The 14458-nt window shown below is 26.2% G+C and overlaps 1 protein-coding gene across 7 annotated transcripts in view; it reads right to left on the bottom strand.

Annotated features, from left to right (window-relative positions):
• PMCA (plasma membrane calcium-transporting ATPase 3) overlaps positions 1-14458 on the bottom strand; it is a 215126-nt gene that overhangs the window by 152331 nt on the left and 48337 nt on the right. For 2 of the 7 annotated variants that reach the window (XM_087151220.1, XM_087151221.1), the window contains exon 1: positions 14273-14449. The exons of 4 other annotated variants lie outside the window; for them this stretch is intronic. In XM_087151220.1, coding sequence (XP_087007346.1) covers positions 14273-14327 — 55 coding nt within the window. In that variant the 5' untranslated portion in view covers positions 14328-14449. Of the gene's footprint in view, positions 1-14272; positions 14451-14458 lie in introns of those variants that run through there. One more of the 7 variants, XM_087151227.1, reaches the window with a different exon arrangement.

Here is a 14458-nt window from a genome sequence, read left to right as displayed (position 1 = left end):
TCAAGAAAAATCAACATTATGAAGTCTTACTATACGAAAGTATGTCGGTTGAAAATTTGAAGGACCACACAAATTGTTTTATAAAACACATGTTAATGCATCATTCAAAGCTGCTGATTTATTCCGAAGCATCAGCTTATGTGCAAAATAATTTATAAAACACTTGAAATAATTTTTTTCATGCAAAATAATTTTTTGTCTCGCATTTAAATTGAAATTCAATTCAGAATCAATTTTGATCAAAATCTTCTAAAATCCTGAATTTTACAATTTATGATGGTAAATAGTATGCCATTTTTAAACAAAATCTGTTAAAAAGTTACTCCGCCATGAATATTTTCATAAATGTTTTAGTGTCTAAACTGCACCTAAAATTCAGTGTAGCCATTTAATCCTGCAAAAAAAAAGGATTTCTTAAAGAACATAGTATTTTATTCCACATAAAAATAAGAGTTCATTTTTGAAAGGCTTACCGACGTTTCACACAATTAACATTTACAAGAAAAAGCTGATTTTTAAAATATGTTTAAGCTTCGTGTCTTTTAACAATACTACTTGAATGTAAAAATAACATTTTTGCTTACACAGCTCCCCTTTTGGAAATTTAAAAACAAAACTAGACCATTAAAAAATAATAGTTTACATTCAATTTAGACTAGCTTTGATTCTTTTAAACCACTCATATCAAAAATTATGTTTGCAAATGAACTTAATTAAAACTGAAGAAAAGTAATTTATAAATCATTACGCAGATATTTTCATGAAAAATTCATTAAGTTTTTTGTTCGAAAAGCAAATGATTTTAATTAAGCGAAGGGATGCTTAAATTATGTTTTGAATTAGTTTTGTTAATCTAAGTTTTCAAACACATTTCTTAGAAGTTGTATTACATATGAGAATTATTTTATTTCCTTAATAATGTTTGAAAAGGGTGTAACTTCCAGTTCTATAATCATTTTCTAAAACATCGGACCTGTTTTTATATGTCTTACCACTTACAATCTTGTAAATAAAAACTATGCGTGAAGCATTTTTTCATTTAGTAATATTTCTATTATCTGTAAAAAGATTTGTCTTTCGCAACCCTTACTAAAACATTTCATTTACGTTTTCAAATCGCTTCAAAAACGTTTAAAATAAAATTCTGCAAGCATTTTTTTTCTTGCTGTCTAGATAAAAAAAAGAGTAAACTATTCTACTCTAATTCAATTACAAATTTAAATTCCTACTATTCTGTTCCACTTTAAAAATATTAGCTTGAATATTAGTAATACAATTGCATTTATATATCTCACTCCGTACGCTATTATACTATGTGATTAGAACCATTAAGCCCTTTAAGCCAGTAATTTTACAATATTAAGCACGGTTTACCATATTTAGAGCGTTTCACCATCTATTTCAACTATTTATTCAAATATTATACTGGAAAAAAATTATGGTCAAAATTACCAGAGTATGGTAAAATTTACCCTGTTTCTGGCTCCATGGGAACACCAAAGAGCTTGGTAATTTTTACTGAAGCATTTTAGTAAATGTGGACATTAAAATCATTTATTCGGTTAAATTTACTTTTCTGTTTCGCCTTTTTATACTAAATTCTCCGTAATTAGAACTATAATTTTTAAAACCGGAATTGCCTGTAAACCCTTACCATAAGAATGGAAATATTTCTAAATGGGATGTATTAATACCTAATATTTCAGTCTGAATTATGTTTTTTTATTAAATTGTTATTACCATACATCAAGTTAATTTTACCAGAATTTATTTCTCAGTGTATAATGGTTATGTACTCATTAATTTATTACTGGGTCTCGAAACGAATACAGATACAAACAAAATTAAATTATTGTTTTCGTCTCGACTTTATTTGAGAGTACGTGGCATGAAAAGTAAACAAACTCAATTGGTGTGGTAATCACATTATACACATTTTAATTCAAGATGTAGTCATGCTAGGTAACCTAATGGAAGACTTTCTCTACTATTATTGTTTCTGGGACACACAACGTTGGCGATTTTTTTGTCTTAAGTAACTACTTTTATTCCTTTTCCTAAAAAAAATATTTTCCTAACTTGAGATTTTTCCTAAACTAACTTCCTCTATCAAACCCATTTTCTAATAAACAAACTTTCAAACAGGCACATTAAATTACATTTACAAAAAAAGACAAATATTTAAAATAAATATATATATATATATATATATATATATATATATATATATATATATATATATATATATATATATATATATATATATATATATGAGCAATTCTACAAGTAAACGCCAATTAGGCGGCCAAAAAAAAATTTAAATTTTTTTGGAGGGCACACTATTTCTACATGAATTTTTTTCTTTTTTACACCCTAAAAAGGCAAGAAAAAATCGTGAACATGGAAATTTTTCTTTGTGACATACTTTAAATGTGACATACTCTTTCTGACATACTCAGATAAATCTGAGCCATTTATTCAGATAAAACGATTTTTACATAAATATAATATTATTATACGCTCTAAAATGTATTTATAGAGATTTCTTACCATAATATTATATTTTAGCATAAAAATTAGCGTTTATTTGTAGAATAGCTCATATCGTCACTTTCAAACTAAACCGTGGTAATTCAAAAAAGCAAGTTTTTCAGGAGAGCAATTTCTAACTTTCCGCGTTAATGCTAATCGCGCCAATGCGATAACGATTTATCTGCTCTCTAAATTAATTTTATGGAACTATGAAGATAACACTTTGTTTCTCTAAAAGGGTGATTTTTTTTTACACAAAATGACCCAAATATCTCATTTTTCGATTTACTACGGTTAGTTTCAAAGCGACGATATGAGCAATTCTGCAAATAAACGCAAATTAGGCGGCCAAGCAAAAATTAAATGTTTTTTTTGGGGGGGGGGCATGCTATTTCTGCATGAATTTTCTTCTTTTCTACACCCTAAAAAGGCAAGAAAAAATATTAAACATGAAATTTTTTCTTTGTGACATACTTTAAATGACAAAATACAAATTTTAAATTTTTCCCGATTTTTTCAATTTTGGAACATTGATTAAATTTTTTTATTTTTGTTTTTTATACTAAAATATAATCTTATAGTACGAAATCTCTATAAATACATGTTAGAGAGACATTATAATAATAATATTATATTCATGTAAAAATCGTTTTATCTGAATAAATGGCTCAGATTTATCTGAGTATGTCAGAAAGAGTATGTCACATTTAAAGTATGTCACAAAGAAAAATTTCCATGTTCACGATTTTTTCTTGCCTTTTTAGGGTGTAAAAAAGAAAAAAATTCATGTAGAAATAGTGTGCCCCCCAAAAAAATTTTAATTTTTTTTTGGCCGTCTAATTGGCGCTTATTTGTAGAATTGCTCATATATATATACAGGTGGTTATCAAAATAATGGAAACACCCTAGATTTTGAAGGCTTGGGAATTGCTGTTCTGCCGTAAATGTTCTCTTTATGAAGGTATCTCCTAACTGTAATTGTTGACAATGGAGAATCCAGATGCTGATTGAGCCCTGCGGTCACTTTGGCTGCAGTTGTTTTCTTTTTAGACATTATAATCCGCTTCAATACCCGTCGGTCTCTTTCACTCAGCTTCTCCTTCCGTTCACTATTTTGCTTTGCTGATCTTGTCTTTCCGCGCTGTGTGTATGCTGTAATGAATTTAGACACCGTACCTCTAGAAACGCCTAAAAGCTGGGATGTTTCGGTCAGTGTTGCTCCAACTCCTGCAATTTGGCCTCTCTGAAAATCTGTGAGGTCTGACATTTTAAGCTTCTGACAAAAAATCAAAACGTTGGTAACTCCGCTAAAGCTCTCTCATACCACCTAATATATGTACTTTTTATATTAAAAAAAACTGGTAGCTAAGATTATATTTTAATGCTTATGAAGCGAATTCTTAAATGTCCCTTTTATTCACAAGTGTTTCCATTATTTTGATAATCACCTGAATATATATATATATATATATATATATATATATATATATATATATATATATATATATATATATATATATATATATATATATATATATATATATATATATATATATATATATATATATATATATATATATATATATATTTTTATACATACATAATAATACATAATATTTATATATAATTATATATATATGTAAAATTTGTAATATAATTATACAAATAATTATATTATATAAAATTATATTACAAATAGTAATATTTTTTAAAAAAAGGCTAGACAATATACACATCTAGAAAAAGCTTTATAAATTAATGAAATTTTAATTAATGATTTTAATGAAATTTGTATTCTCAAATAAGTAAAGGCATTTTATGTCCTCAATTTGGTGTTTTAAATTTTTGGGGAAACTATCAAGAGAAAGTTTCGCAACTAAATGCGTCTTTTTTAAAATATTGATATATATGTGTCTACACCAAATTGAGGACATAAAATGCCTTTACTTATTTGAAAATACAAATTTCATCGAAATTATTAAGCTTAATGTTCGATTAACGCAACTGATTAGGAAATTTTACTTAGGATATAAGTAGTCTGAACGAATTATATTTGACGACGGGTTCAAAAAACAGATCACAGATAAATTTTACGACCTCCCAGAATGCATTTAGAAAGAATGTAGGTAAGAAAGCATATTTGTAAAATATTTGACATATTTGTAATATACGTTTTTCTTAAAACCAAGCGATTCCATAACGATTGTCCAAAATATCGAAAGAAGACTAAAAATTGAGAATATGTTTGATGTCCCCATGTGGCATAATGTTAAGCTCATTCATATACAAAATAGAATTTATTAAAATGAAGATCCATAAAAAAAATTCTTTTGTTTAGTTTTTTAATGTTTAATTTCGCCGAAAGAAATTAGAAAAGGGAAAACTATTTCTTTTAGTAAAAAAAAACATTAAAGAAAATATATTCATAACAAAGTAATAAATAATTAATGAATATTTTAATTCTGATTAAATTATAATATATCTCATAATTATTTTAACTTCGTCATTTTTATTGAATTTTTGTTGCTTAGAGCAGACTGTACAATGTAACTTTAGTACGCACAATAATTTTTCAAAGGGATCTTAAATTTTGTTTTACCTATTGTTGGTTCTGAGGTTCCTTCAACTCTGAAGAAGTAAGCAAAATTAATTGAGGCAAGATGACAGTACAGGGCGTTAAGAATATAAATCTAATAAATGCAGCGTATAAATTTAAGGTACTATTCTTAACTTGAAAAAAAAAGCATTGTTGCGTGGGAGGTATCTGAGGAAGACGGCCAACATTCACTCCTCTCTCCTCATTCCAGAAAATTCTACTCATACCAGTTAGAAAAGAAATTTAACTTTTTATTCGAAACAAAAACAAAAAAAGAATTTTTAACAAAAGAATGTTTTGAAAGTGGTTGATTTGACTGATTACCCTGTTACAAATTTGTCTTTAGTCAATAAGTAAATCTAACTGAATAAAACAATTCACTGAGGTGTTTCAAACTGTACACATGAAATCAGTGATGTAAGTCACGCTAAAAGCTGATAAAGAAATTTTGATATAATTTGTAATACGAGTACTTGGTTGTGTTATAAATGTGCTTAAAAGCAATAAATAACTACACTGTGAAACATTTCGTATCAAATTACGGTATAAAGTACTGCTATTTTGGGTGTAACAATCCGTAAACTCCATTTTTACTATAAAATATTATAGTGTAATTTTTACAGTAATATTCATTTAATAAGAGTAATTTAGTGATTTTACTCAGAATTTAGATTTTCTGATTCTATTTAGAATTATTTTTCGATAAATTGAGAGAAAAATTTTAATGGCTCCAACAAAATAAAAGAACATATGAAAACTAACTTAAGTAAAAATAACTTTACTTTACTTTAATTGATTTGAAACTTTACTTTAATTGATTTGAAACTTTACTTTAATTGATTTGAAACTTTAATTGATCTGAACTTTAATTAATCAATTTTAATTGATTTGAACTTTGATCATTTTGGTATACTTCCTCATTATTAATCAAGTTTCAGTAAAGTACCGGCACTATGTGTGCATCATCCGTTAAAACCAGTTTACCGTAAAATCCATTTTTACCATAAAATAGTATAGCGTAATTCTTACAGTAATATTTATTTACTTAGGAGTGATTCAGTGATTTTATTGTAATTATTACTGTAAAAATTACGGTACATCAGATATTTTTATTCCCTAACATGTGCCGATAGACATGGATATTACGATACCGGCACCCTGAATGCCAGTAATTTTTCCATAATTTCTTCTAGAATTTTTCACGGTGTAGAGCTAGACAAATGTTTAGGGTGATTTAAAATAGTTTACAAGGGTAATTCGAAACAATTAATTCAAAGTGATCACTGATTAAAGTGATTACTGATCAAAGTGATCACCAACAATAAAAAAGGTGTTTGTTTAACAAGGCATGCTTGTACCTAAACCCGGTGCGACTTTCTAATTTTTAATATCTATAGTTATTTTTCCTTTTTCACATTGTAATTTTTCCCACAAAAATAAATAAAAATAAACTGAATTAATTATCACACGATTATGTTATTTGTCAAGCTAAAAGGGATGTAACGAAATAAGACATTTCTGTTAATTAATTAATTTTTTATTAATTCTTATTTGTTCACATTTATTCGTATTTTTATGTATTCCATACAAATGGAATACAAACCAAAAAAAAATAAATAAAAAATAACCTGAGAATATTACTGAAATCCAAAAATCTTATTTATTTTAAAACTAAAAATACTGACAATTAAGAAGGAAAAAAACATTTCCATAATAATGAATAGCATTAGTGTCATTTTTATATTGTAACCTCTTTTTTTAACACTTTCGCGTAAATTGACTCAATGCCAAAGGAACCACAAGTTCCATGAATTTGGATTTTAAAGTTCGTTGCCAGCTGGCGGCTTTCAAGAAAAACTTGCAAGTTGAACCACCACATCAGTCTGAAGAATAATTTCTTATTAATATCCCAAATCGCATTATTGCTTCTCTTAAAATAGACTTCAAGAATACATAACTTTTGAAGGCCAAGTGACCTAGTCACCGTGACGCGGTGGCTGTGTTTTTTTATTCTTATTTTGAGCGGCGAAGGTCAAAGATTTATTGCTTAAATAAAAAAAGCTCTCTTAATTTTATCGTGGTTTTTAGAGGTATTTGCCTATTTATTTGCACGCTGATATTTTGAATTAATAATCGAAAGAGATGGTTGATGCATCAAGGACTCTTAGGAATAATGTTTGTTTGTTATTTGTAAAATACTCAAATATTCTTTTGACAGAAGTACTATTGATTTTGTTCTCAGTATTTTCAGTTACGGTAGAATTAAGAAAATATCTGATTGGATTTTCTTTTTCTTTCTAAATTTTATATGCTACAGAATTGCAAAACTTTGAGTTTCTGATATGTTAGATTGCAGTATTTAAATGCTACGCGGAGAAAACTAGTAAATTTACCTTATTGCATGGTAATTTTATTTAGTTTTATTTCTGGTGAAATAAAACTAAAAATTCTGGTTAATAAAATCTAAATATACGGTATTTAAACCAATTATTTTGAAATTTTTCCCTTCATATAGCACTGATTTACCGAGAAGTTTGATTTTCAAAATTTGTGTTCTTATTACCACGCATTAAGCAAACAAATGCAAAACTGATAAGTAAATTTAACCTAATAAACGGTTTTTGTGCCATGTTCCAAGTTAACATGATAAAATTAGGTAATTTTCTTTTCGGTTCCTATGGTATGCGTCCCGTAATTTTTCCGTTCTTATGGCAACAGTTTACCGAAAGTTCTGGTTTTTAAAATTATATATCTTATTACCACATATTAAGTAAAGAAAATACAAAAATGATAAAAATTTCAAGCGAATAAATGGTTTTATGTCAATGAACGATAAAAATCAATTAAAAAATTTCATTTTGAAAATAAAAACCAAAATATGCAGTATTTTAACCATTCCGTTGGTAAATTTTTCTTTCATGTGGTAACGGCTTACTGGGATTTCTGGTTTTCCAAACTATAGTTCATGTTAACATACCTTTAGTAAAAAATATAAAACAGAAAAGTAAACTTTACCGAATAAATGTTTTTCATCCCAAGGTCTAAGTAATTATAATATAATTACCAAATTTTACCACAATTAACAAATTTTATCACGTATTGTAAAAACTATATTTTAATCTCAATTTTATCAAATTCATAACCAAAGCGCTAAGGTAAAAATTTCCGAGCTTTTTGTTGTTCCCATAGAGCCAAAAGCATGGTAAATTTTACGATATTCTGGTAATTTTGACCATGCTCTTTTTTCCAGCTTAATATTTCAATTAAATAGTTGAAATGTCTGGCATCAAGAGCTTCAAGAAATTAAGTCGTTAAGTACACATATGTTCTTTCATCGGAAGGCATGATACGTATTTTTTAGTTTAATTTTAATTTCTTTGATTTAGATTTTATTTATTACAAAATCATTAAAAAAAATTATGTTTTAAAAGCTAATATTTTTAGTCGTGGTATTCGCACTCCGATAATTTGAATTTGTAGCCAATAATGATGGTTGAAACATCGAGAACTCTTTGGTTAAGTATTTTGTTGACAATATTTTTTTCTCTATTGCAAGTAAAATTGCTATGTTTCAGTACTCCCGAAGTTTAACTTTAATTTGTTTGATTCAGATTTTATTTATTACAAAATATTTCAATTTTGATATTTTTATGCTATAATTTTCAGTTGTGGTATTCCCACTCTCATATTCCGAATTAATAGTCAAAATTGATGGTTGAAACTATTAAAGAACTCTTTTGGAAGAAGTGTTCTTTATTTTGATCTCAATATTTGTTTCTGTATAATTAAGATAAGTGTAATTTGTATTATTTTTTTATTTGGATTTTAAGCAATAAAATTTTAAATCGTGATACTTGCACTCTCATAATTTTAATTAATAGCTGAAATAGATGATAGTTTAATAGAATATCAATGAATATTGGAAGCTTTTTTTGTAAAATACCATATTTGAAAGTAATCTTATTTATTTTATTGTTAATGTTTTATTTTATTTTAGTACAAGTGAAATTGTTGAGTTCAAAAAATTCCCTAGCTTAACTTTATTTTTTCGATTTAGCAAAATCAAGAAATTTTAATGTTTTTATGCTAATATATCAAATCATAATATATTTGATTACTTAAATTTTAACTTAACAACCAAAATATATCGTTGGAACATCAACGACTTTAGATTTTTTTATTTATTAAATAATTCCAATATTCTTTTGACAAAAGTATTGTTTGTTTTTTAAATCCGAATACTTTTAATTTTAGAACAAGAAAGATTTTTTGGTTTTCAATTTTCAATTTTTTAATTTCAATTTTGGTTTTCAGTTTTTATTCTTCCGTTTGAATTTTTATTTCGCAATATTTGACGCTGAAACCACTGTGGTATTTGAAAGCTGATATTTTGAATTAATAACCGACGCAAATGGTTAGAGCATAAAAAAATTTCTAAAATTTAGAATTTTAAATAAAGAATTTTAAACTTATTAAAATATCCAAATATGCTCCTAAGAAGGACCGAATATTTTTAAAATATCCAAAAGAAAAAAAATTTATTATGTTAGTAATATTTTTAATTTTAGATAATTGAGTTTCAAAAATTTTTATGTCTATTATTAATTTCTTCGATTCAAATTAATTTGCGATAAAAAAAATACGGAATAACTTGAGTAAACAATAGTATTTAACAAAATTTGAGAGTAATCGGTCAAATAGTTCCTGAGAAACTACCAACAAATACGATTTGTTAGAGGTCAAAAATCCAAATTCATCGTAAAAAAGGTATGTTTATTCAGAGAAAGTACTTTTTTGTGACTGATCTCTTAAATTAAATTTTTGTCTGCACTAATTAATTAGCATATTTGAGGTCAACTTTTCAAACCCTTTAGATTGAGTCCTAGAACGAACATTAGATCAAAAGTTATTCAGTATGGTCAGTTTCTTATTTCGCGCACTGTACTTCTCCTTATGGTATTTCGCATTTATAATGGACAAGATAGCGTTCGGACCAGGTGAAGGGAAAAAAATAATTTGGACAATACTTTCAAAGTTTTGAGGTGAACCGGGTTCGAATCACAGCGATGGTTGGTCAATACGAATTCCGCAAGCGGCATCCACCGACCATAGTGTTGACGTAAAATATCCTCAGTGGTATACGAATCACAGTGGTTAAAGTACCCTTGCACACAAGGCTATCCATGGGAGGTTTTCGTGGCATTCCTCTCCATGTAACGCAAATGCGGGTTAGTTCAAAAAGTCCTCCACGAAGGCAAATTTCTCCCAATACTTGATCCAGGAGTTCCCCTGTCTTCTTGATTGGGTTCAAAATTACAAGGCTACGGAGTTGAACATTAGAAGTCGTAAACCCAAAAAAAATTGGTTTGGTTGTTCAACAACGGTTATAATATAAAATTATTAACTACTTTTAAGGAGTATTTCCTAAATACCTAATTCTTATTACTATACTTTTATTCTAAATAATTTAAAATAAGCAGCTCGCATTTTCACAAATGAATGCAAATATCATTAAACTGTGATATAACAAAAAATAATTATGCTAAATAAGCATCGTTTATAGGTTTCAGTGACCTAGTTTTTATATCATAAAACAGTGAATTGTATTTAAATATTCATAATAATGAGAAAGCTGAACAAACAAAAATAGAATAAAAAAATAGCCTGAGAAATTAAACATTCCTTTCCTGTACTGAAAATAATAGCCCATTAATGTAGAACTAGTGCAATGGTAACAAAACAAACCAATACTGAATATATAGTTTTTCTAAAACAAAACACAGCACTTACAAATGCACTTACATAGCACTTAGTAGCAAATTGATGAATCTTTAATGTTATGCCATTATGTAGATTTTTAACATTTGATTCAAATAGTCAAAGCTAAGCGTAATATTTTATAAATAAATGTATTCGAAAAAAAATTAAAAAATTAAAAATCAGTTTACATTTAGAAGTCAGATAAGAAAAATTTTGAAACTACGATTTGTTTCAATTTTAAAAACAATAACAAATGAATTTAAAAAATCTGAATCAGTAAAAATTTTAAATAATGCCTTATTCGTGCAATCCACAATACTGAGTTATGTATTAATATGTCCCAATACATATGCTTAACAAAAGTATATGCTTTTACAAAAGATATATGCTTCCAGCATTTTGAAATGTTACTATATAATATTCAATCCAAATTTTTTTTGCCTTATACCATTATAAACAATAAAAAATTATGTTAATTTGTGTGACAATACAATGTTTTTCCGCCATTTTGTCTCAAAGCGCAAACTTGGCGACGATTTCTAACATTTGGCGACGTCACTCCATCATACAGTTCCTGAGGCACCCATTTTATTAAATGTTAGAAACAATAATATAATTTATAAAACGAAATCTAATTATGCAAACATAAGTGACAATGCGAAATACAGTGTTTCTACATCAGTAAGTCACAAAACGCACAACACACGGCAGTTTTTGATATTTTCAGATGCCTATTAATCATACTACATCCAATTACTGTGACTACATCTAATCGTTTAATATAAATTTATGCAAACAACATTTCAGCTTCATTGCAACAAAATATTTATCATAACTTCATTAAAATAATAAGTAACTGTGAGTTGGCACTTTATCGAATTGTTCACTGAAAACTTTTTAATGTAGCTGTATTATAATATTTAATATATCTAAACCAAAGTATTTCATACCACTACTAAAAATGATAAATATCACTGCCATACAAAAAATATTTCTTGCGTCTTCAAAATATTTCACGTTGCTAATAAGAAAACAATTCTAAATTAGTAAAATGTGTTACGATGTTAACAGAATTAATCATTAATGCAATATATGCGGGTATTTTTTTTTATTTAATTTATTTTTCTTCATTTTATTTTTTTTATTATTATTTCTTTATTTTTTGAAATTTTTTCAACTTGAAATTCTTGAAAATCGTGATATAATGTGTATTCAAACATTAACTGCTTGTTGTAATAATTGTTATAATAATTGCTTAATTGCTTGTTGTTGTTGATTAGAAACAATATTTGTCACAGCTAATTTCATAAATACGAATATTTAACTGATATTGATAATTGTTAATTTGTAACCATATTTATCCCTGCTAATTTTATAAACACGAATATTGAATTGATAATGATAACTGTTGGTTTGAAACACTACCTTTGCTGATTTAAAAATATTTTTTTTCGCCTTTTGCGCTTAAATTTAGTTTTAAAATATTTTCATACTATAAAATTCTGTACTTGATGCATGTCGTTTTAAAACAATAAATTTATTTGATTTAAAATAGTTGGTATTTTAAAACAATCTTTCAATTTTTGTTTTGTAGCTAAGCATATAACTTTCGATTTGTGATAATTATGTTTCTTTTGAATATCTTTTTAAGCATTTTAATAAAAACAAAAGTTTCTTTTGAATTTATTTTTCTTGCCTACCATTATCAAAATTATGTATCATCAATAATAAAAAACCATATCTAAAAACTTGATATAGAACTTGACATATTACTACCTTGATGTACTTTAATGATAAAATTCTTTCATTTAAACATTTTAGAACACATAATAAATTATTGTTAGCACAAAAGATGAATAGGTAATATAAAATCAAGAAATCTTACTATATTAAACATGGCTTATGTTTAATTTTAAGAAATATCAAAGAAATAATAAAATGTGAAAAGAATAATAGTGCAAAAAAAGTTGTAAATACAGTACACAAGAGACAGCTCTCAATTAAACCGAGTGAAATAAGTTGAAAAAGGCTTTTAGAAAAGAATGACAAGTTAAATTTCAACCAAAAACAAAATACAAGGTCCTGATTCTATCTCGATCAGTTTGAAGGTTTGATTATTTAAGCATGCAGCAATGTTTCTTTTCTTAGTTCAGTTGATAGACATTTGAATAAAACAATGATGATTTAAACAATGTCTAACAATATAAGAATGTTGTGAAAGATGAAATTTTTTATTAATGTAAAAAAGTATTAATAAAAAATAAAGTTTTTATGGTTACAGGGCGATAATTTAGCTGAAAATATGAAAGAAAATATTTAAAAAAATTAAGAATTACTAGGTGATATCAAGAAAATCATTTTTTACTTCAAAAGAAAATGATTTATAGTTTCTATAATTTTTTGGCTGTATCATAGGTAGGCTGTTTTATAATTTAAGAATGCACCCTGTGAATGAAGTTTAAAAATATTTCTCAAATTCTTTTGATTAATGTAAAAGAGTATTAATAAAAAGCAAAATTTTTATGAATGCAGTTGAAACTTTGTGTGAAAATATAAGAAAAATAAGAATTACTAGTTAATATTAAGAAAACCAGCTTTTAATTTAAAAAAAAATATTTACAGTTTTTATATTTTTTTGAACATATCACAGTTAGGCTGTTTTATAGTTTAAGAAAATACCCTGTGAATGAATTTTAAAAATATTTCCCTCATTTTTTCAATCATAAAAATGTAAACAAAAAATATAAATATAAATAAAAAATATAAATTAAAAATATAAATAAAAAATATAAATGTGAAACATAAATTAAAAATATAAATAAAAAGCATAAATATCAAATTTTCTTTAATATAAAATGTAGGAAAAAAATTATTAATTGAATATTGTGATGCCATTTGTGATGCCATTGATGATATGCTTCTTGTCCCATTAATCATCTCTTATAATTTCATTTAATAAAGTATAAAATATCATTTTTTCATATGTATTCGAAAAATAAAGAAATTCTAATATTTTTCAACCTTTTACTTCACAATTTATTTCGAACCATTTTTTTTTCTTTACTATTTACAATATACTGTTAAAAATAGCTTTTTCATATTCGATTTTTGTGCACTCTACTAAAATTAGACAATCAAAATAAAACTATTTTCAGAAATGACTATTAAAATTTTAAAACAGCCGAAAGCAAAATTTTACTCATAAAGATTTGTTATTCGTGATGTTAAAAGAATTGAGTTGATCTGACTATTTGCGCAACAGTTTTAAGAATTTAAATGCGCATTGAATATATTTAAGAAGCTTTTAAATAAATTGATTCCTTAAATAACAATACAAATAATTAAGTGAAAGAGCCAAAGTAATTTCATTTTATATTTACATACCTTTTTTAACAAAACAGCTTAAGATCTTTCGTAAATCTGTAATTAGGGCAATCATCTTGTTCAAATCCCGTGACAATCCCAATAAAGTATTCGACGAGCAGCGAGCGCACAAATGAAGATGCAATTTTCATACTCAAGGAATATCTAATATTTTTGTTGAAATATTGGTATGGCAGATGTTTTCTT

This window comes from Parasteatoda tepidariorum, chromosome 9, assembly GCF_982258835.1.
Source record: "Parasteatoda tepidariorum strain Cologne lab strain chromosome 9, Ptep-v5.0, whole genome shotgun sequence".
NCBI classification, from domain to species: domain Eukaryota; kingdom Metazoa; phylum Arthropoda; class Arachnida; order Araneae; family Theridiidae; genus Parasteatoda; species Parasteatoda tepidariorum.
The sequence above is the reverse complement of the archived record's forward strand: the minus strand, read 5'-3'. Positions and strand labels throughout refer to the sequence as shown.